The sequence below is a fragment of the Numenius arquata genome, chromosome 2, assembly GCF_964106895.1.
Source record: "Numenius arquata chromosome 2, bNumArq3.hap1.1, whole genome shotgun sequence".
Taxonomy (NCBI): domain Eukaryota; kingdom Metazoa; phylum Chordata; class Aves; order Charadriiformes; family Scolopacidae; genus Numenius; species Numenius arquata.
Genome location: NC_133577.1, coordinates 32,071,328 through 32,095,924, shown reverse-complemented (window position 1 = coordinate 32,095,924; position 24,597 = coordinate 32,071,328). Strand labels below are relative to the sequence as shown.

The following is a 24,597-nucleotide window of genomic DNA, read 5'->3' as shown; positions in this document are numbered from 1 at the left end:
GGTGCATGGGTGAGTATAGAATTGAAACCTAGCTCAAGAGTAAACTGGTGAGTTCTGAAAGTACAAAGGTGATCAGAATTTAGATCCCTATTCTACTAAGAACTTGCCAGAACACGCAGTGAAGAGCAACAGAGGGTCTCTGCAACCAACTCCAAATTTTGCTGGCAGCAGAGGAACCAGCCTGCTGCCTCCTCTGCATTAGGGAGGACATCACCAGTAGTGATACAAGGCTTGAGCACTTTGTGCTGGGTGAGAAGATCATTTCTGTATCAGCCCCAATGTTGCATGACGGAAGACCCTGTGGGCACTTGCATTCTCTTCGTATCCTAGATGAACCCAAAGGAAAATCCTGCTCTTGGTTTGTTTAACTGAAGATTGAACAATAGAAGTGCTGTGGTTCTTTCACAGTTTCAGGCAAGAGGATGACCACATTACTCCTCAAAAGTATCAGTCAGAATTTGGAGTGACTAAAGCAGGCATTCAGGCTGTATTCCCATTTCCTTTCACAGAAGCATCTTAGGAACATTCACTGAAGTTGCAGGGATCAGAGGTCTGGATTTATGGCTAGACAGTGCCAGTGTTAATCAAACCCATTGTAACATTTCTTTCAAAGATGTGTGGCACAGACAAAGCTGTTCAGACTGCATAATGCTCTGGATTTCTGAGACGTTTCTAAGAATCTTATAATATCTAACATTTTTTTCTGAAATCCATGTCTACTGAAATTAAAAGAACATGCAAAAACCTTACTTTAACAGTGATGCTGGAGCCCACAGCTTGAAAATGTAAGCTCGATGTACCCTCAAGAGTAATAAACTGAAAGCACAGATACAATTTCAGCTTTTTCCTATATCATGTTATTCCTTGCTTTGTTAGAAGCAGTCAGTCACTCCGAACTGAATCTTCAGACCTAGCCCACAGCCAAACTCCAGCCTTAGCGAGACAGCGAGTAGGCTGTGTGTGTCTCATTACCTACGAGGCTGGATGAGGCAGATGCAGTGCTGGTGAGTTGCAGGGGGGGCTGAAGACTCCCCCAGCCCAAGCCTAGTCTCACTAATACTTCCAGCAACCTCCTGTCTGCACTGGCAAAGTGGAGCCCTGTGGAGTCCTACATCACGATGCCTTCTGGAGCAACAGATGATGGTCCAAGCATTGCCTTCCAAAATCCTCCAAAAGAGCAGGCTCATCCAAGCATGACCCAGTCTAAGCTTACTGGGGTCTGTAGCCATGTCAGCACTACCTTGTAGAGGTGTAGTCACTTCAGTAATATGTATAATGGATCATACCACTTGAATCTGCTGGTCTGATGCATCGCTTTTCTGTTGCGTCCAGAACCATTGGGTGTGTACAGAAACAGTTGTAAGATCCTTCTGTGTTAATGCACTGGCCATCAATACAGCTGTTTGGGTCCTGACATTCATCCGTGTCTTTAAAATGGAAGGAAATGTATCAAGGAGAGCCAGCACAAAGTAGTCGCATTGTTTTAATCCATGTTTATATTTTCCTATATTAGGAGCAGATTTCCCTGCATGCCTTCTGTTAATTACCACAAATACCAATTGCTGGCAGCAAAGTCCTGCCTGTGCCCATGGAGAAGGACAGATAGATCAGCAGGATGCTGACCTCTAATCCTCAAGTACTAGAGAGGATCTGGATGAGGAGGCCTGCTGGGAGGGTTGGAGTGCCAGGCATGCCCTGCATCCAGCAGAGCTGCAGCTGCTTCCCACGTTCCTATCCCTTTAGGAAAGTACCAGCAGGCATTAGAGGTGGGCATACTCTCTGAGACTCTTCATGAGCTGGTTAGGAGAAGGGATCACCTTATCTAGCCACAGTAGTTCTATTCCTTAGTTTTTCTTGGAGAGGAAAAGCAGAAATTTAGCTCAAAGGGAAGAGCAGGCCATTTTACTTCAAATGAATTACGTTAGAACAGCAAAAACCCCCACCCTTTTTAAAGAACCACCATCAAATCCCAAGGTGAAAGGCTCTCTTATTGCGGTTGCAAAAATTACTTCCTTTCATTATGCTATTCCGCACATTATACGTGGTTTTCTGCTTACAAAGCAAAAGCCAGTGTCAGTTATGAGTAATTTTCAGTTGAATACCAGAACCAAAGGAGTACAGGGTTGTGCAGACTAAAATTGGCTTATCAATGACCTGAACTATAATTTCACATTGCATATTAACTCCTTGTGGAAAATACCTGTCCTTGAAAAAAAAAAAAAAATCTGCATTAATTCGATTTATTATAGTAAAACCAGCACACTTACCAAATGAAAGGTGAGCATCAATATCCAGGCTTTCACTGCTCACCCCACGTACAAAGGACAGAAGGCTAAATTGTATCTTGGCCGAGTGAAGCAGCAGCGTGCGTACGAGGGAGCCACCTCCCACCACTTTGTGCTGCCTGTATAAAGGCTGGCAACAGCTCTAGACTGTGCACTCAAAGGAGCACAAGGGGCTGTTTTGGAGATGCAAACTCCTGGGAGCAATCGGCTGAAAAAGGAAGCAAATAAAGCAAATCCTGCTCTACATGCCATCACCATGTCAGCCAGAATTGCTGCCCAGCCAAGCAGAAGGGAAGGGAAATGACCCAATGCCTCTTAAAAGGCTGCTACAGGAGTTCGAAGACCCAGTGTTACTCCCCTTGCTGGGAATACCGCAGTTCTGATGGGAATCCTGCCGTACGACTCTGCTTGTTTTGCCCATCTGCATACCATTATAGTGACAAGACCACTTTAAATAAACTTACCAAAGCACTGGAGCTTAACAGGGTCATAGTATGTGCCTTGTTTGCAGTAGCACTCGTAACCTGGCTGCGTATTCAAACAGAAACCATTTTTACAGATTTCTTGTCCAAAGAGTTGGCATTCATCAGCATCTGAGGAGAAAACATTAAAGGCTGTGTTACCATAATTATTATGAGGCCACGCAGAGCAGCAAGACAGAATAAAGCCTATACACTTCTCTCTTCAACCAAACTTCTCTTTAAACAGAGGGCCCCGTGAGCACAGATATCCACAGGGGGAAAAGGTGTGGAAGAGGCTACAGTGTGCTCATAGCCAGAATGGGAAAGAGAAAACTGGTGAACCATGACTTTCCTTTTCCCTCGTCAGGGTAAGTCCTGTGGCACACAGAGACTGGAACAATCTGTAGCTCCCTTTTCTTTCCTTTGGTACCATGTTGCTCTTAGGTCCAAGCAAAGAAGTGAAGAATGTGGCCTGTATTTTCCAACATAATTTGCTTTACCCAAGGGATTCACGCCATGGATCTAACTTAATCACACCATCTAATTGCAAAACTAAGCAGTTATGTTTATGGATGGACTTTGTGACTGCTCTCCTCTCTCCACACAGTTTGGTGTCTCTGCTGTGCAGGGCAGGGAATCTTCATATCTGCACTGCTTGTGACTTCATTTTTCAAAGCTGTATGTACAACTTCTGTGGAGACTTCCCACCAGGTAGGAACAATCGTGTCTGTTGCTAAATATAAGGCTGCAACTACAGACCTAGTGACAGCAGACAAAGAGAATCTGCCACACTTTCAAATGAGGCTAAAGGTTTTCAGGGAGGTTTCATGGAAAATACATGCCAGCTCATACATAGCTTTTCAGAGTTGTACACATTTTTTCCCAGTCCTGTATTTTCATTTTTGTTACTGTTGGAATTCCATTCACTTCCTTTTTTCCAACCTACTTTTCATTTGCTAGACCTACCTAGAATAGTCTGTTAAAGATAGGCTGGTATTGAAAATGGCAATAGAAAGCACCATGTGAAGTAGGTGATTCTCCTCTCAATACCAATTGCCTTAATCCACTGTCTTCTATCGATTTACTCCCCATTTACTCTGGGGCAACACAGATTTTAGCCTAAAGCTGTCATTTCCAGCTGCACAGCAGTTTTAAAGGTGAATTATTCAAATGCTTACTTTTTCCAGAAGAGCTGAAAGTGCTATAAAGCTATTTATTTTTACAGCCACTCTCCCAGCCACTAAGTGGCTTCAAAAATTCTAAGTTTGACTGTTTAGCAGCAAGAAAAATGCAGATTCATAAGAAATGTCATGTCCATGTCTGCTTTTTTCCTGTGGAACATGGATTCGTGTCTGGGGAAAAATGGGAAAGCCTGGGAGTAGAGTTCAAGGAAGGCAAGCTGAGTATATTTACTTCTGACAGGTAAGTCCAATAAAGAAAATAGGAGTTGCTCCTACAAGCAGAAGCTTGTGGACAAAAGCAACAGGGACATATGAGCTAGTGTAACAGAGAAAGATCACATTACTAAAAGTACTTATCCATTTATCGTTTGTACTTTGTGCTGTTCCTAAGGTTATTACAAAATAAACTTATTGAAAACAGAAAAAGTGTTATTATGGCAAGGATTTGTGGAAGATATTTCCAGATGAATTATTTCCACACTTCGATATTTATGGCAGCTAGAGATACTATCAACCCTGAGGTAGCACAAGAAAACCTGCAGATTTTCTCTGAGACACATTTGGACCTACTGTACACACAGCATGTCCCAAATCTACATTGCAAAGATGCACAGAAATCTTAGATCTGCAAAGATAAACAATATACTTAAACAATCCCTGAACAAAAATACTCTCAGGAGTATTAGGTCCCTTAAGATGAGCTCTGTGCCAGTGTTCTGACTTGTCTTGATGTAAATTGTCAGTCTGCCCAACACTGATCCCTGCTAGCATCAGTCTCAGGTCTGGATTCATCCCATGGCACTTTGTTCTTTACTCCAAGTTGGTGGACAAAGCAACAGCTCCAGAGAGTGGAAGTGTTACATGAGTTACCCCATTTAAACGCCCATATTAGTTTGAATGAATCTGGGTAGTAATGTCTTACAACCGTTAGTTTCTTTTCCATGTCCCATATACTTTCCAGGTGGAAAGAAACACCTCCTGAGTATAGCACAAAAAAATATTAGTAGGACAGAGAACTGAACTCAACCATGGCCTACTCACTAACTTGACAGGAAAACTGACCTAGTAGTGTCCTACTTGGTGGGGAAGGATAGTTTGAAAGAGTACACATAATGATCATTATGAAGAACATCCAAAAATATTTCAAGTCCCACCAGTTTTTGTCATCTCTCAGAATTAGGTCTGACAGATTAGTAATTTAGCTAGAAGCAACTAACAAATGCTTATCTATCAACCATGTGATATTGCGCCTCTAGTAAGATCTTTAAAAAATAGTAAATTTTACTGTATTTTTATGTGATAGGAACACACACGGTACTTTCTACATTTGGTTCTTGATTTGTAAAACAAGAATTCCAGTAAGAAAAAAAAACTGCTAAAATGCGTGCTTTTCTAAAGATCCCGTAGCTGCTACGCACCCCAAAGATAATACGTTGACTTCATTTTAAGTAACACAAATGCAGTGTATTTATGCCAAGGAAAATTGATCTCACAAATTATTAAAATTGATGACTACTTCTCAAACTTGAAAAGGAATTTCGCTGATCTCACTTTTCCTTCTCAGTGATGCCAACTCCCTCCCACCCACACTCACAAACTCCTTCTGTCACTCATATTTCTCTACAATCTTTTGTTCAATAATTACCTTAATGAAGTTCTGTAATGAAAATATCATTGCTGAACTTCTCTTCAGTTTTTATATTCATTCTCACTTGTAGGTCTGATGTTTAATAGAACTTTTCTTCTCTCTCCCAACTCCCCATACATTTATTTAGAAATTTAAGGTGGCTTTCTATTTCATATGTAAATGAGGATTTGACGTTTGCGGTCTCAGCACCTACTCTCACAGTATATAGCACTCACTATAAATTAAACCAGACTATTACAGAGACTGTATAAATGACATTCTTAACAATCTGTCAAATGATGATTTTCAGTAATGTTTCATATCACAAACTGTTTTTGTCACCTAATAAAATTTGAATTAGTATGTTTACATTGCTGGCTCACATTTTTAGTCAATCAACTACCAGAATTTCTGAAATAATTAAACTTAATACAAGTCAGTACTGACCTTTGTAATTCTGAGCAAGAAGCCCGTAAGGTGATTCTCCAGAGGGAATGAAACCTTTTCCTTCAGGACACAAATCAGTAAATTCAGCTAGGAGAGAGAAAAAACAAAAAATGATGTCGTTAATAAAAAGCTACTCACATACGTATGTGTTACAGTTGTGTTTCAGGGTATTTTGTGAAATCTGAGGTGATGTTTTGCCTTATTCACATCTGTCAGGCAACCATGCACAGCTCTAGCTAAATGGGGGATGCTAACACTACAGCCCGACTTTCCCCTGCTCTCAGCTTGCAGAGCTAACTTTAAAAAAATTAAACTAGCTAGGGTACCCACAGCATCACAGATCTCCCTGCAAACTAATTTCTCTTGCTCCTTGGCAGGAGAACATAGTCCTTACTGGGTTTCATGGTGCATTGCAGTTATAACAATACCGGTAGCTAAATTATCTTAATTAAAGCTAGCATGGGTCTCTCTGAGCTATACTGCAAGCTGCAATCTAGACATACCCCAACTGAGATACAAACCCCTGTCCACATTCTTCAGTCCTTATACAGGAAAAACACTAATTGACTGCAACAGGAGAACATGGTGTGGATTACAGAGGGAAATTATTTAAAGTGTCTTGGAGACTACACAGAATCAAATAAACCTATCCAAGCAGAGAGGCTCTTTTTGTAATGCATTTCACTTCAGTTTCACTGATTCTAAAATATAGTTAAAACAGGAATTAAACATAATGATACATTTATATGAAAAGTAATCTTTAGTGTTTAATCTCAAAAAGTTTACACATGTTCTCTCTTACATGATTTTTTCCAGCTGGATTCTGAATTTCAGCCATCACTGTTTATGTTTCAAGTACTGTTCTCAATATTTGTGACAAATATCATATGGCTATGTTTTTCTAATTTAACATTTAGAGGTTAAACAATGGTCTGCAGACAACATGATTAACTGAATTGTTCAGTAAGTAGCAAAATGTAAAACTAATGTCATAATATGTATCAGTAATTCATAGTGCTGTAGAAACAACATTACAAAGAATAGCTGCAGACTCAAAACCACTGTAATGCTTACCTTTGTTTTCCAGCTTGTGGGAAAAATCTAACATCTTACCATAGCAACTGGAAAAAGCTTCTGTGAGAATCCATCATTTTTGTTTAAAATCAGTTGGAGATAACGCTGTTCAGTAACGGGCTGTTTTTATCCCTACAGTAACTGCAGTGTAGCCAATGGATTTGCACCAGGTATGAATTATTCCTATTAACTTTTCCTCCATGGAACTCTCCCATGGATAAGTTGTGACTAAATACTACAGAACGTGGGATATAAAGCACACTACTGTTATCATAAGCACAACGCTTCAAAAGTTTGCAAAGGGACAGAAAGCCTCCTCTTACCAGTTCCAAAGACAGGGCATGGGAAGATTTCACAGTTATCACCCCAGCCAGCACCCAAGGTACAGCAGCATTCTTGTTTGGTTACATTGGATGTAAGCACATTGTCACAGAAATTAGCATCGTTCAGATTGTAGTAGCACTCCTTCTTTCCATCCTCATGTTGATCAGCCTCTATTGGTAATTCTGAAGGAGAAAAGAAAATATAAATCATCTAAGCTGACGTGTGAAATGAATCAGTTGTACAGGAGAATCAGAAGAGCCACCGTACCTCAATTTCACCACAGCGAAGAGCAGCACCATCAGGCAGGAAAGAAAATGGTGAAGTACAAATTTTGGGTTAGCTCCTTTGTTTCAGGAAGAATGATGGAAGTTTATAACCTTCCTTTGACTTTTTCAGACCTGTTCTCCAACTTGGCTAGAAAGGGATTCTTCTCATTTGCACTTCTCTCATTTTTAAGCAATGCCGTCGTGCTCAGCTATCTCACTCCCACGCCCAACTACGGACATATTGCTTTTCACCCATGAATCTGGAAGCTCTTCACAGAGGTGAGAAAACATCACAACTTCCTTTTACCGATAAAGAAAAGCTAAGGCATAAATGGAAAAGGCCTGATTTTCAAAAGAATGAACATTTCCAGCCTCTTCTAATTTCACTAGGAAAAAAACATGTTCCACACTTGAAAACAAGGCCCTTTATGATTTTTGCAAAAGTAACTGACTGACTCCATAGTAAGCAGAGGAATATAATGCTGATGTCAAGTTAACTGACTTTGTGCTTTCATTTAAAATAGGCTTTACTTTGAAATAGGCATCCAGCCAAGAAGTCGGATTTTCTGCCTTTAGCAGTTGAGTGGGTCCTCTCACAATATTTATAAGGACTGGAGGCAAAATGGTCTATCCCATAGATCCAATAAAAAACCCTATTAATAGTCGAAGACCTTTCTAAAGCAAGGCACTCCTAAAGTACACCGAGAAGTGAGTTTGAAAAGAAATACCTAGTTAAAGCTCCTGTGTTTGCAGAAGTCAGTCCATCTAACCTTGCACTTCCACAAAAATTCTCATCAAGAGCTCAGAAAGGGGGAACTATCACATAAAACTGTTATTCACACTTGATCAATATGAAAAACTTTTCACAGGCCATCCATAAGGTAACCAAGTTCTAAAATTAAAAATGCTCCTATTTATTAATCAAAATCAAAACTTTGTTCAGGAACTTAAGATAGTTAAATTTTGAGGCGACTATTTTATTGCTTTTCATCTTGGGAAATTCTTTATGCTTAGCACCTAACAAATGTTTAATTAACAAAAACCTACTAAAATTATTGCATCTTGGCTGATTTTCCATTGTTTGAGATTGCATTCATTTCTACTCGACCCTTGCACAATATGCCAAGCATGAAACATTTCTTAAGTAACAAGTATATCCAGGCGGGAATCAAAACCTTATTTTGTACCTGAGGGACAGCACATTGCAACATGCTAGAAGATTAGTAAGCCCCAAAGAGTTGTGGGGTATAAACGACCTTTGTTTGCCTTGCAATTCTTTTCAAGAAAATGCTTGAGACTGGCCCACTTACAGCTATTGGTGGACCTGCAAGAGCCAAGTTCACTTGACTATCTCTCATCTGTCTGCTTCTCCTTCTGGTTGTCTCTTGGAGGTCAAGCTCAGCCTCTTTATGTGTTATGGGATGGATTTTCTTCTAGTCCCATCCACTTAAAATATAATGGCTGTGAGGTAGGAGTTGAAGATAGTGATTGTCAAATGCTGAAGGAATGAAATAACTCCAGCTCTTGTTACCCCTCAAGCCTGTTATCCCTGCCCACCCACTTTCCCCCAAGCAGATGGGGCAAGGCAACTTTACTGAGCATGCAAATACAAGATCCGTTTTGAGAAAAGCAGGTTTAAAAATGCCAGTACGGATTGCCTCTTATTGCACTTTAATAGTACGAACGTGTGTAATAGTTCTTTTGGCTTCTCATTTCAAACAGACAATTGGATTTATTTCTCTTTTCCCCAGAAAAGTTGACTATTTCTGTTTTGGGAGGTTGAGGGGCTGGCAGGCACCTCCATTCAAATTTAGTACAATGTTGCCACCTACGAGGCAAACTTTCCTTTGCTGTTTCGCCAATAGAAAGGAAACACCCAGCTGAGCGCTTATTTCATCTTTGTTAGTTTAGCCTGTGGTTTCTCCTCATCAGATAATTACAATTTTCCATAATGTGCTGAATTTCATAAAGTGCGGTGGTTTTGCGGTATCAGCTGCTATCCAATAGGAACTATGTTAAGACTATCATGTGTCACAGAAATGCAACTGAACTAAATCTGTTATTCCAAGGTGAGAGAGCAGTACTTCAGCCACCAAATTATACATTTTCCTTGGCCATTTGCCACCTGCCTAATGGAATCAAGGCCAAATCTTCAACAGGAGAAAAAGTACGGCAGTTTTCATGCTGTTTACCAGAGAAAGAACACCAGAAGCTGCCCTGGGAGGAAGGGGAGACAATCTCATCATGTCATTGTTTATTCCCATTTTACATATGATGTGTTGGTCTCTCCTCCCACTATCTGTTCAGCAGCTTAAAAGTCTGTTGTTTACACAGCTGTGAGTGAGGGTTAGTCAAGGCGTCATTAATGTTTGGAAAGCAAATGAGACACAAATCTTTTTTCTTTTTCTTTTTTTTTTTTTTAAACCAAGACCAGTCTGTGTCTACAAGTTTGTAATTTCTCTCTCATACATTATTAACTATTTAGTAAATGAGTTGCTTTTGAAAGTGGTTTCACTAGGTATCTTGACAAAATATGATAGAAAATAGAGACTTATTTTTTCCGTACCGTTGTTTCAGATTTTTTGTTGTTACAAAATGTAAAATATCTCTCTACCTAAGGCACTCTGGTAAAGCAACATAATTTTATCAGGTCGTTGATAGGACTGTTCCATTAACAGTCTGGAAGAGATTCTGCATAGTTGCTGTTAGATTGCACTCTGAAGTATTTTAGAAATAGATTTATATACCTTAGTGTAACCTTTATCCAACAATCTGCTTCAACATGTCTTTGATGCAAAAATGTGCTTTAGCATTATAGGATTCAGTGGATAATCACAGTATTAGCATGTGCTTAGACTTCAGCATACACTTAAATATTTGCCTAAATGGCCTGGTAACATCTGAGATCTGAAAAAACCCCTGACATATAGAGCTGTTGAGAATGTAAATACTGGCTGCCTCTTATTCACAGGTGGAATCAGTAAGGTGGTTGCTGAGCTGAAAAATCATCACTTGTTAAAAGAATAAAGGAGAAGACTTTAACCCAAACTAGGCAATTTTTTTTTCTCTCTTAGGTACAAAGATGTATAACAGCAAAGTTTCATCTAATACAAGAGAGTTCTTTCCTCCTTTATCTTTTTTTTCCTTCTGAAGCATTTGCTACGTTTTGTGAATGACAGGGCAGAGAGGAGGGGAATAAGACAATCAAACCTTGAACAATTACTTTTTTTGGGTTTTGTTACTAGAATGTGACAATATGGGTTAGAATTCCTGATACATACACCAAGAGGATAGTTTCAGGACACAGGCATCAACAGATGAATTTCCACCAAGTGAAATCTAAATAGAAGGAAGTCTCGAGAGCCCTAATGGCAAGTAAAGTGTGAAAACACAGCATTCCACGAAGCTAACAGCATTTAAACATGTGCAAAAAAGTTCCAAAAATAAAGTAACGTTCAAAAAATCTTCACCTATTTCCACTTGATATGAGGTGGATGAACATTTCTTTATGCACAAAAATACAAAATGAGAAATAAGCAAAAGCTGAGCAAACCACATTGAACTATAGATATCTGCAACAGGATAATGCAGATTAAATTCTTCCTTTCTGAAAACAGGCATGATGCAAGCTAATGCTGACAGATGATGTCCACATGCACCGTGGGAGCTCTCAAAGCACCGTGCCTGACTTGATTATGCGGCTTGTCAAAGCCAGAGGATGAGTGGCTATGCCATGGCTCTCTGCAGGGAGATAGCACGCTATTCCTATATGCTCATGCTGCAGCTGGTCTAGGGGGAAGGCTGAAGTTCTCATCGTTGGGCAAACCAACATAGCTGTTACTGCTCATCCTGCAGTGAACACGCAAGGCTTATGCCACCTACAGATGGGGAGGAAAAGACTGGTTTTGTTCCCTCTTTAGTTGACAGCTGCACAAGGGCCACCCATTGGTTCTCTGAACAGAATAGGAACAAGCAAAGTGAGCAGATGTAGAAGAATGAAGTGTGTATTGTCAGCCCCCGAAATGTCAACTATCCAGAGGTACATGGGGCAGCGTCACCACTTGGCTGATCCGTCTCTGAGTTTTTGAGAAATGGAAGCCAACTGGTAAGAGAGAAAAAACCAAACCAGCAAGGCTGCAGGATGCACAGGAAAGCGAGAATCCTTTTAAAGAAGAATAACAGTACTTTACTCCTTTTACTTAAGAAAAGTAAGAGAATAAATAGTAAGATCTCTGTTCCTATTACTGTCACTTTCCCTTATTCTATTTCAAGAGCAGATGATGTAAAGTACATTTTACTGGGTCCTAATTTGTGTGTCTTCTGGTCTCCTATGTGAGATCTTCTTCCTTGATGACCTTATCAGAGAAGAGACAAAGGCGAAGCACATATTTTTTTAGGGCCCAATGCAAGCTGGAGGGGAAGGAAGGATGGCTTCTTTCCAAATGGATCACAGTAAAGCTATGTGCGCTGATGAGAACAAAATGGAGTTAGTATGGGGAGTATTCATCTGTTGACAGTACAATCAGCCACAGTGGGTTTTTCATCCCCTCCCTCCTCCTTGGATGCTCCTTGGACTTGACTTCATTTTACATGGGCTCTGGTCCTCTGCTAATTTCTTTAGCTTTGGTTTTACTTCAAAAAGTAGCTGAATTCTCCCAAGTACTACCTCCTCACAGTACCAAAACACAGATGGCATTCACATTTCCTGCAAATCTTGATACTATAATTTAAACACTCTTCTTCCATAAATTCATGGATTAATTTTAAATGCAGCTCCTTCAGTTATCATCAGTGGGTGTATTTAAGCGAATCTGTTTCATGGTGGAATGGTACTGCAGTATTTTTTAATTTTTGGGTGCATTAAAAAGAGCATGGCCAGCAGGTTGAGGGAGGTCATCCTCCCCCTCTACTCTGCCCTGGTGAGGCTGCATCTGGAGTATTGTGTCCCCCAGTTCAAGAAGGACAGGGAACTGCTGGAGAGAGTCCAGTGGAAGGCTACGATGACGATCAAGGGATCTTATGAGGAAAGGCTGAGAGACCTGGGTCTGTTTAGCCTGGAGAAGAGAAGACTGAGAGGGGAGCTCGTCAATGCTTATAAATATCTAAAGGGTGGTGTCAAGAGGATGGGGTCAGGCTCTTCCTCAGTGGTGCCTGGTGACAAGACAAGGGGCAAAAGACACAAGCTGGAACACAGGAAGTTCCGTCTGAACACGAGGAAAAACTTCTTTACTGTGAGGGTGGCAGAGCACTGGAACAGGCTGCCCAGAGAGGGTGTGGAGCCTCCTTCTCTGGAGATATTCAAAACCTGCCTGGATGCATTCCTGTCCAGCCTGCTCTAGGTGACCCTGCTTTGGCAGGGGCTTGGACTAGATCATCTCTGAAGGTCCCTTCCAGCCCCTATCATTATGTGATTTTCCCCTGTAAGCAGGAATGCAGGCAGTACCACCGGGCATTGCTCTGCTGCCTCAGCCATCTTACTTTTTTTCATTCCTCCTTTATAAAACAAGCTCCTGTAAGCCTGAATCTTTCTCACAAGATTTTGCAAAGGTTTCAGTTTGTCAGTCAGCTGTTAATGATATTTCACAGACAACTTCTTGAGTGCTTCTGAGTGCTACATTCAGTGATCTAAATACTTGTTGCAATTAGGTCACGGATATTTCAACCTTATTTACAAGTCTGAAAGACCATGAGTGATAGGAGAAAATAGCCACAGCCTTGTAAGCTGTAGTGTCTGCATCTTGGCACTACAGCCAGTTATTCTAAAGCTTTACGGAAGCTAGATCAGCCTGCGCTGTAAGAACAAATAAGAAAAATACCAAGGTTTGCATTCTGGAGGGGAAAAAAAGCTGTGTAAATAAATCCCTTCATTTCTTGTACTCTGTTGCTCCTTTTTGTGGGCTTTTTCCTTTCTCCAAACTGGATCAGTGTAGAAATCTGCAGGCAACTTTAAGAGTTCTGAACTAATTTTAATGAGCGTATTTCCTGTAGTATTTGCAACACCCAAAACACCTGATAACAAAAGCTCACAAATCCAGTAGAATGGACTACTAGGAAAAACAGGACAAACTATGGAGTAAAACAGGCAAGGGCACTCAAAAAGGCTCTCAAAGAGACTGACAACAATTCAGTTTTGTTTTTTTTTACTTTCCCAACTACCTTTTTGAGGACTTACGTTAGTACTAGATAATGTTAAAAGGATACCACTATAAACAAATTTTGTTTTTAATCATATGCTCCTTTAAACATTGTCCAAGCATACTAATGGATGGTTGGAAAAATTTGAACAAAAAATAAAATGACTCAGACAACAGACTTGATTCCCTGTCACATTTCATTGTTACAGTACTGCAAACGAGATTGTTTACTCTTAACTGCTGTAACTGTTCATTATTACTGCCAAGGCTGTTGATGTATAAAACTTAGAAGGCGTTTCTGCTGTATTTCACTGGTAGTGATTCACTGATAACATATTCCATCCTAGAAATGCCTCTTCTCGTGCACACACTTCAAGAAGACAAAGTTTAACATTTTTCTGTTATAGTTAAAGCAAGACCAGCATTTAAACCAACTTTACCTTTCCATTAGTTACATATGCAGTGGAAATCAGGCCAAGCATGCAAAAATCCACTGACGTTTTACCTGGTGAGGTACGGAAGCGACACTGTCCGGTCATTGGATCATACTCCTGGTTTTCATCAGAGCACAGGCACAGGAAAGAACCATCGACGTTTTCACAGAGGGCTTCGCCACATACTCCACTCAGCATTTCACATTCATTCACATCTAGGGAAAAAAGCCAAAATATAAATAATTTCAGAACCATTACTGACAGTTTGTTCTTTTATCTCCTGTATCTGTGCCAATATTGTCTGCCGGATTACAGATGTGATCTCTGGGGAAGGATTAAAAACTCACTGATACCTAAGTGGATTCATAAACAAGTAGTCAGTCCTTTGAAATAAAGGCCTCTGAAAGCCACAGTATGGTTTCTAGACTATTGGTGCTGATTAGGTGCTGCTGGTAGATCAGAACACCAGCTTTCAGTTTTTTCCAGGTTTTTTTGGGGGTTTCTTTCTCAAATACGTGCTTTTCTTTGTACGCTTTTCTTGGGTTTTAAGTTTCAGACTAATTTAATTTTCTTAAACACCTATTGTAATCAAACTTGTTCTTTTTATTATCAAACTTCCACTGAATTCAAGGAGCAAAATGAATAGATTGGTATGATTCAGACTGCACTATGAAAAGAGAATTCCCTTTTCTCCTCAAAATCCCATTTTCCTTGTGAACATCCACCGAACGGTGACTTCTCCAGCCTAACTGCCACCACGTGTCTTTATTATGCACGGCCTCACAGGCTGCCTGGAACCCACGAGGGTTATGCTCAGGTCACCCAGGCAGCCCCTGCTGAACAGTGCAGATTCCCTCTCTCTCAAAAACCCCACGTATTTTTAAACTTGGTTTCCATACACCTGCTAACTAGTCTCCCCTGAAATGCTTTTCTGTTTGTTGAGAGAGTTGTCTGCTGTTTAAACAAGGCTTACCGAATATTGTCAGAATCATTTAACTTTACTCTCTTTTCAGTTGCTGAAGTTTACATTTGAAAGTCTACTTTGTCTACTAATGACAGAATCTTAAAATTCTAAATTGTGTATCACAATTCAGAGATTTCTATAATTGAGTGTGGTCTAAAGTATAACTTGTGCGGCAACATTTTATCCTTTTGCTTCTTATCCAGCAAAAGTGAAAATCTAGTCATATGACTGAACATTGATTTTTGTGTATTTTTATATTAAAATGCATTTTAACTTATGGTTTGCTTTGCACTTAAAATGTACTTGGATTTTTCTTTATCTTTTTGCTGGATTCCTACCATAAAGAATAAGTCTTGTTTGGGGAACGTTGCCTGGTGAGGAACTAGAAACTTACCTTTTAGCTAGAATTGTTTTGATAGATAACTAGCATCAAAATTTATAGGAGTATTTTATATTATATAGTGTATACAAGAAAAAAAAAAGGCCATTATTTTATGGTGGAGAATCACTTCACTGGCAACTCTAAATTTAGTTTCACACCAGCTTTTGCTTTCTTTTTTTTTCTCCTTTCTTTGCTTCATTTGTTTTCATCCATGAAAAGTCACTGTATGCAAAGATATACACTGGTAACTGGTGTGTTGCAAACTAAGTGCCAAATGGCATACAGAATATTGTAATAAAACTATTTAATATATTAGAAAACACATACAAACACTTCTATAAAACTTCTAAGTCCTCCTCTCTGGGATTTCATTTAGGTCTCTGTTCCTGGTAAATGTGTTTCATCCTGAGTCTGGCTTGAAGAAATTTCTTAATGAATAGCTTTCCTTGATCTGGTATTAATTTTATATTAGAAGCTTGTGCTGCCTCAGATGGTTCTCAGGTCCAACCATCACTATTAACAACAGATCTGAAACCTATTACTCACAAGAGAAATGTGCAGTATTTACACATTTACAAAAATTTCACATCTCTTCATGGTGATAGGTGTCTTTCCTGGAGCTCGAAGCCAATGTTAAAATCTGTTCAAATACGATGTGCCTAGGGAGGTGTGCCATCTAATTCAGACTGGCGCTACCACATGCCAGACGTTATTTCCTGTAGGCGGTAGTACAGAGTTCTGGTTATTTAGCTAAGAGACTAAACAGATGTGGCATTTAAATAGGCTAACATATTAAATTCGATCTATTATGATTTATATTTGTGAATGGTCCTGATGTGCAGAACTAGTGGGTTTTCTTGGCTTTTTTAAAAGAGAGAAAATGAGTGGCTCATATTCGCTGTTGGTTTCCGTCCCATCCCAGTAACAGGTTCTCATTAAATGGATATACAGTTAAGCTTCCATCTGGCACAAGGTTCAGTGAGTGAAGCACAGCTCAACCTTATTTTGCTAGCAAGTTGTGTAACTTTAACAAAAAATGATGGAAAACAAAAATGTTTTTGTGAAGAAATGCATTTAGCTTATATGCTGCTTTTTCCTCACTAGAACCTTGTAGGAATGACTACTTGCATCTAAGAACTCACCCGTACACCCTTGCCCATCCTGTGAGTCCTGATACCCTTGGTAACAGAGGCAGCGGTAGGAGCCATCCATATTTTCACAGAAGCCATGACTGCCACATACTGTGCCATTCTCACATTCATCAACATCTGCAAGGAAGAATTTCAATGTCAGACAGGCCACGTGACAGTCGAAGGCAGACATTGATGGAGAGTGCAGGAAAACAAGAGACAGGCCAATTTTGCAAACAGATGCAGCGATGTCCCTCTATACAATGGGAAGGAAAACACAAAGGACGACACAAAAATGTAATGTAAGCACACATACAATTTAAGAAATTGTTTAAGTGCTAACTTCACAGGAAATATCTTATGTCAGACAACAGTTATGGTCAACTGGCTCCCATCTGTTTCACCAAACCTAATCATGGCATGATGCTACATACCACAGAATAAGACATAGTTTAAATATGACCATCTCGCTGACTTTCTTACAGATTCTGCCAGTGTAGAACAATCAGTTAACAACCTGTATGAAACTGAACCTCTGTGCCTGTGAGAAGAGGTGAAGGGTATGGCTGCATCCATTGTACAGAACTGCTGCACAGATCTCATTCTGGCTCTGCGCACAGAAGAGAATTTCATGGTGGATGTATGTGTAAGTGGTAACTATCTGTGGACTGAGCTTTCTGGCTTTAATCCTGTAAGTTTACACATGAATAACCTTACTCAGATAGGCAAAGTAATTACAATGCCTGCATGCTTTCTGTACTGGCCCTTTCATTTGTAGTTCCCATTTGTGGTTTGCTGGCCTTATAAGTAAGAGGCACTGCATGAGTAAGTGTCTTCTTTGACTCAGCTGCCCATCAGCCTACAATGAACCAGAGCCACTTGTGACAGAATGTGGTTTATTTCTGTCGGTGTATTACAAGTGCTAGGAATATATTATTTTTATCTACACTCAAAGACGTAAACCCAAGGCCTGGACCATCTGTGGTCATTGACAATGTCATTGTGTGTTTTTCAGGAGGAAAAACTTAACTGAAACTGGGAACCTGCCAGGATACTAGGATTAGTACCTTCTGCCTTCTAAATTCCTCTGCAGTTTGAAGAGGAGAAATTATTACTATATCCTGGGCTGCATAGGAAAGAGTGTGGCCAGTAGGTCAAGGGAGGTCATTCTCCCCCTCTACTCTGCACTGGTGAGGCCACAACTGGAATACTCTGTCTAGTTCTGGGCTCCCCAGTTCAAGAGAGACAGGGAACTACTGGAGAGAGTCCAACGTAGGGCAACTAAGATGATTAAGGGATTAGAGCACCTCCCTTACGAGGAAAGGCTCAAAAAGCTGTGGCTCTTTAGCCTGGAGAAGAGAAGGCTGAGGGGAGACCTTATCTATGTTTACAAGTACCTAAAGGGTGGGTTGAAGGACGATAGAGCCGGACTCTTTTCAGTGGTTGCCAGTGACAGGACGAGGGGAAACGGGCACAAGCTAGAACATGGGAAGTTCCATTTAAATATGAGGAAGAACTTCTTTCCAGTGAGGGTGACAGAGCACTGGAACAGGCTGCCCAGGGAGGTCGTGGAGTCCCCTTCTCTGGAGATTTTCCAGACCCTCCTTGATGCAGTCCTGAGTAATGTGCTCTGGGCAATCCTGCTTTGGCAGGGGAGTTGGACTAGATGATCTCTAGAGGTCCCTTACAACTCTGACAATTCCGTGATTCTTTCCTAGAAGCCACTGTGACTGTTAAGTAAGGTTGCTGTCTGCTCAGAATTACCTTCTCCACTGTGCCTCAGGGAAATTACATTTTAAATTATGAATAAAGTGATTTGCTTTTGATTTATCTGGATACTAGCTACTATCATTAATTCTGCATATTAGAGTAGACCTTCATGTGATGGAGCCTACCATCATTTTACCTCCAGTGAAGTCCTTAGGACACCCACTGAACTAAAGGGCTGGTGGGACTGAATCCTGTGTTGCCACAGAGAGAGGGCTGCTTTGAACAGGTGAGCAGCACTGCTGCTTGGTCTCTTTCTGAAAGGAGAGAGTAGGGCTCAAATGCCATCCCGTCTGCTCCTCCAGCTGTTCACAGCTGCATCAAACAAAGATGCACCTTGTTTGTCTCGTGACAGGGCTCACCAAGCAAGAACATTTTTACTTTTAAATTGCATCTTACACTCAGCTGAACAGGAATTCTTGGTCTTTGAAGCATGTGGTTGCAGCTCCCCAAGCTCCCCAAATTTAACCAGCACATCATTACCATCCACACATTCCCTAACAGGTTACCTGTTGTGCATCCCTCTTGCTCCTCAGGTGCCCAAATTCATCCACACATGCTTCTGCCTGCCTCAGGGACAGGCTTTTTTGCGGTCTTGAAAAGCAGCTTTTCCTATTTGCTGTGGTTGGGGTTTGAACAGGTTTAGAACTGCATATAGACTTTTAAGGCCAGAAGAGACTGTCCACATCATGTAGCCTGACTTCTTAAACAGGTTAAAAAACTCCCTCTCTGGCAAATTTTATGAGTAAATTGTGGAATTCTAACATCTTTTTCAGAAAGGCATCTAATTTTATGTGAGGATGCTTAAGTGATGGAAAACTTATCTCTTCTACTACTAAACTGATCCACTGGTTAACAACCTTCAGCTAAACCCCAAAATTCATGGAAAACCTGTACGTACTACATACACAGAAATCTAGGTGACATGAGTATAATTGATAATTGTAAAAAAAAGTACTTGCAGATGGAACTGGCAGAGTAACTTTTCTGTTGGTTTTGTCAATAAAGGCTTCACTGCTCTTTATATCTCGATTTATTAAACAAAGAGAAAATATTGAAGGAGTTTATCTTAGAGCTATTTGTATTTGGCAAAGAGTACAATAGCTGGCATGTTTATTCTCAAGGAACTGAATATGAAAATTTGGGTGGTTTCTGCATTCTGAACTTATTGAAATCTACCACAAACTCTCACTAGTAGAATTGATTCAGCAAGAAGAGTAAGCAATATCTATCTGTATTAAAGACACTGTCAAAGGTGAAAGTTCAAGTATGATCTTTGATACTTTCTTCTTCAGTCACCATAATGACAGAATTATATAAAGATGTATATGGAGTTACTGGGAGAAAGAAGATACAAATTCTTTATGGTAGTGTTTTTTTGGTCCCTCCCTCTTGCTGCTGTTATACATGCTTAACATATCTTACTCTAATGTTTATTGTCATATCATCATCAGTTTCACATATTTGGTCAAAAAACCTGAATACTCTATATCTTATTCAGAAAATCCTGTTAAGTTAAGAAAGGGAATTCAAAATGAGTAAACGATTGACAGCCAGGAATTTAAGACAACAGACAGTAATGCAGCGCTTGTATTTTCAGTGGCCAACTATAGTTTAATAACAGAAGTTCCTGAGCCACAGGACAGTTACTCTGTTAAAAGCCTAGACAGAAAAGACTACAACTTGGGGATTTTAGAATTACCTAAATTACAGTATTTCTCTTACTTAATAACTAAGTGTTAAAGGAAACAGATAGGGGAATGGATCATGCAGCTGTTTCTCTAAAGGTAAGCTAAGGTCACTGACTGAAAAGCTACAGAAACAAAACTTGTGATTGTAGCAAGTGTCCTAATTTAGTATATAATACAGCCACAGAAGACAGTTTTGTTTTTAAAGAGTACACAGTCTGAACATGACTGGATCTTTCAGTGTATGGGAAATTACAGAGAAGGTCCAAGCACCAAATATTTTTCCTTGTCTAGACAGCTCACTCAAAGGACTCCTGTTTTACAGCCGGAAAGGGCATTTGTTTCTTTAATCACCCTCTAAAGCATGAGGCTTGTAATCGGTCATTCTTTTGCTATACAGAGACAAAGCAAGGGGAAAAACTAAATATGAAACTAATATATCCTCTGTCTATACAGTGACTAAAGCAGTTCTCTGTAATTACGACCTGTTTTAGAATCCATGACTCAGTGCTGCCTGCTTTAATCAAAACTCCTTTGATCTAACATCATCAGGATCTAAAGAAAGGCAAAACATGTGCGCTCAAGCACACTCCTATTCAGTCCAACACCGTGTTCCTGTTTTCTGCCAGCCTGACCAAGATGAAGGCATATTTAACCTCAGGTGTGATATTTAAGTCTCACTGAAATCACACACGGCAAAGTGTCTGGAAGATGAACTGATTCCTAGGACAGTTCTGTATCGTGCTTACGGGAGCAGAGCTCTGGTTCTGACACTTCCAGGGCTGCCCATATCACCCAGACATAAAAATTATTAAAATGAGAAAATCAGAAAAATGAATATTTGAATAAAGACTGTATCCATTTAGAAGCAACAATGCCAGACGATGATATGGATAAGAAGTAAATTTTTATTTTCCCCTTTGTGTTCTTACTTCTCTAGCCAGTGTCCAGATAAGAAGTAGTTGATGCCCTAAACATGTATATCAGCAAATGTGAGAAGGCTGGTGAAGTCTGTGATTACTCGCTGTGAAACAGGAAGCTTGCTCACAGGGGCATACTCTGGAAATGCATACTTGAATCTATGTTTGGCAGAAGCCTGAGCTTGCTTTCTTCAGCATTTAGCCAGAGATTTGGTGAAGCTGTGAAGTTGTCTACTGCATAAAATTTAGTCCATGTAACAGATATTACGCCGCCCCAAAGGGAGTCCTAGATTTACCGTACCTTTTCCTAAAGCTGCCTTGTCTTCCCTACGTGGGCAGAATTCTAGTTGTGATGTGCCGTTAGAGCAAACATCTACTCTCTTGAAATGTCTTTGGTGGCAGAGGTAACAGCTGTGCACTGTTGACAGCTCTGCTCTTTGTTTCCCTGATTTTCACACTTCTTAGGTATGCAGTCATCTTAAAATGATGGACAATGTAGCATCTTTGTGTACTGATCTGTAAATTATTGTTTGATCACACAATGATCAGTGGATGCTCCATGCAAGCATCCAAACAGCTCAGACAGTGGACGAGGAAAGGAGAACAGGATACCAGACAGTAAGCGAAGGGAAAGGAAGAAGGAGAGGTTGGAAAGCTGTGGTGGGATGTCTAAGTTTTTCTGGAGTGCCTGGTGAGGGAGGCAGTGAAGCTCGGGTCTTGGAGCAGAGGGGAAAAGTGAGGGGGCCACTAAGAGACATATGGGATTGGACACAGAGACAGAAGAGGCGCTTGAGGCACGGTATTGACTTAAGCATCAGAGAACCTCTGACTTGAGTTTTTGCCAACACAGCTGACTAGCAGCCAACTGGGTAAAACGATGCCTTTACAGGAACCCCAGAGAGCTCGACAGGGAGGGCTCCCAGAGCCTCCTGTTCAGAGAGCCTGGCGCAGCCAAACTGCTGAGCCTGGGGCCAGGCGGCAGTGGAATGTCACCGCTACAACAAAAGTTTGTCTACACCTTGGAAGAAGACACAGTCTCCACAGCTGTTCAGTTTACTTTGGCCAGTGGCCATAAAAACTCCATACCAGAACTGAACCACATGGGGTTCTTAAATTTTTTATGTTGTTGTTGTTTCTGACTTTTTTTTAAAAAAAAACAAGAGTCAAACTTGTACAAAGCCAGTCTGGAGATACGGAAAATCTGCTCCCCAGGTACAGAGAGGCATCTGAATCCAGCAGAATTTCCTCAGGTTCTTTCTCTGATGGCATAAACAGTTATTCTCACTCACTTAACTAGAAGTAAATTCACAGAGGCACCCAGTGTAAAGAACAGTAGCTCCTGCGGCTGGAAGCCACATCCTTTTTCAGTACCTGGAATGTCACATGTTCCTTTTGTTTCTGATGCTTTTGTTTCATCTTGCCTTTTCGCAGGAAGCTGACATTACTACAAATATTAACACTAATGTCATTTGTGCTGCCTTTAAATGATTTTTTTCCAACTCTAGATTGTTTTTATGAAAATGACAGACTGGAGAAACTAATTGTTGTAGAAAAGGAGCGCTGCTGCTTCAGAAGACTAGAAGTACCCTTGCTTCGCCAAGTTATTAAAATACTTTTCCAAGTGCGGAATATAAAAGTCTGATCTGTATTCCATACCACCAATTACTTGTGAAACATGCTCAACTGGTTTTGTACTTGTTGTTTTATTCTTCATTAAAAAGTTCCAAAACTACTCACAATCCTGGAAATAAGATCTTGTGATTTCATCCTTTTCTATTTAGTAAAAGTTTGGCTTTTTTGTTTTAATGGAGATTAGCTTTGTGCTACTTCATCATATGTGATGGTAACCCTTCCCTGGGAACTCTGCTACTTTATTAACTGTCAGAGATCCACACACAGGGGCTCATTGTTTCTGATACATCCCCTAAAATTAGATGCCATCAACTTTTTCTTTTTCTATTCAGTTTTGTTTCTATTCAGTTCTGCCTTTTTTAATTTCTAAGAGTTTGATTTCACAAGGTTAATAAGTGTTCTTCTAACTTTAGTTTGGAATGAAGTGTTTGGTTTCTGCTAAGAGCAGTCTGCATTCTTCTCTGACCACTTTCTTTTTTTTAAGCTATATTCAACAGTGAGGCAAAACACCTGCTACTACTTTTCTTGCAGAGAAATCGAAGATATTTAACCATATCCTTCCTAACCACTGGGTGAAGTGTATACATGCTGCCAAAAGAGTCCATGAACGTACTTCGTAATTATCCCCATTACTTGAAATCACAAAACACTGCCTTGCCATCAATCATTGTAGTTATTCAGATTTGCTCTAACATGCTTGACCAGGCTTTTGTCTTGGCAGCAAGAGAATGTTTCTTTCAACTTATGCCATGATTACAAAATAAAGTCAATGTTTAGAGAGGAAATGACACCAAAAATACTGCAGGATTTTTTAACTTATCAATAATAATTAAAACACAAATAGTATGTTTGATATCATGCTATATCTATATATACAGCACTTACTCCCTTACATCAGCATAACAGTAATTTTGCCAATAGTGTATTTCATTTCATTAGACACTGTGTTACTAGCTACATGGCAGGTTATATGCCAGCTCAAATAATAATGCTGTAATGCTGGTTTTCCTCTGGTAAAAGTAGGGGGAGTAAATGCAACAGACAGAAGTTTTAATACAGCTCCTCCACTGAAGGAAGAACCTTTTCACTATCCCTAAGCGAACTATCAGAAGAGCTGGCCGCTGAAAATCAATCACAGTTGGATTTACTGGCCTATAATTGGGATAGAGAACAGCTTGCTTGCTGCTTGGATGCTTGAGATCCACTATCCATAGGTTTTAACATCACGAGCTATCACCTGCCCAGTGCTTCCCCCCTGCGTGCATGCTCTCAAATTGCTACCAGGTAACTTCTTCCCCTACTGAATTACTCCTTTCTGCCCTGATTTATTACTTTCTTGTCTTGAATAGTCCTCTCATCCATAAGAGCAACCATTCTTCATCCAATTGGGGGAATTTTTGTTTTCTGTCAGCATCGCTCACTACACAAAGCCCCATTTCTTCTTGGCATCATTGAGCACAAGTCTCCTATTTTAAATTCAGTTCAGAAGAGCAGCACCACTAGCTCTCCTGCTACTGCACGTATTCCATTAGCAACAGGATATATACTCATGCTATAACAAAATAAAAACCCTGGTTACACCTAAATTCTAGGCTCCTGGTTGATGTTTCTCACCAGTGTTATTACTGGAGCAGCTTTTAAAAGCTTGTATGAAAAATACCTGTGTAAGCATACCTTATGAAGAGGAAGCTGGCTTTAGCACTGTGAAGATCTAGTTACTGCTATTTGCTCCATATCTGCCCTTTCAAAATGCCTGAAGTTCTATCATAGATAGCATTTTACTACAGTTTCTCACTGGAGTTACTTCTGTTGTATGGATACTTCATTTGCATCTTTTAAAAAAAAGCCTTGACGAGCAAGGTTCTGTTGTCTCACGTAGCA

General features: G+C 40.2%; 1 protein-coding gene across 1 annotated transcript in view; it reads right to left on the bottom strand.

Moving 5' to 3' along the window:
• Nucleotides 1-24,597, bottom strand: part of LTBP1 (latent transforming growth factor beta binding protein 1) — a 199,851-nt gene that overhangs the window by 18,023 nt on the left and 157,231 nt on the right. Inside the window, exons 24-29 of the mRNA XM_074166229.1 lie at nt 16,722-16,847; nt 14,305-14,448; nt 7,399-7,581; nt 6,002-6,088; nt 2,750-2,878; nt 1,287-1,427 (exon numbers count right to left, since the gene is read on the bottom strand). Coding sequence (XP_074022330.1) covers nt 1,287-1,427; nt 2,750-2,878; nt 6,002-6,088; nt 7,399-7,581; nt 14,305-14,448; nt 16,722-16,847 — 810 coding nt within the window. The remainder of the gene's footprint in view (nt 1-1,286; nt 1,428-2,749; nt 2,879-6,001; nt 6,089-7,398; nt 7,582-14,304; nt 14,449-16,721; nt 16,848-24,597) is intronic.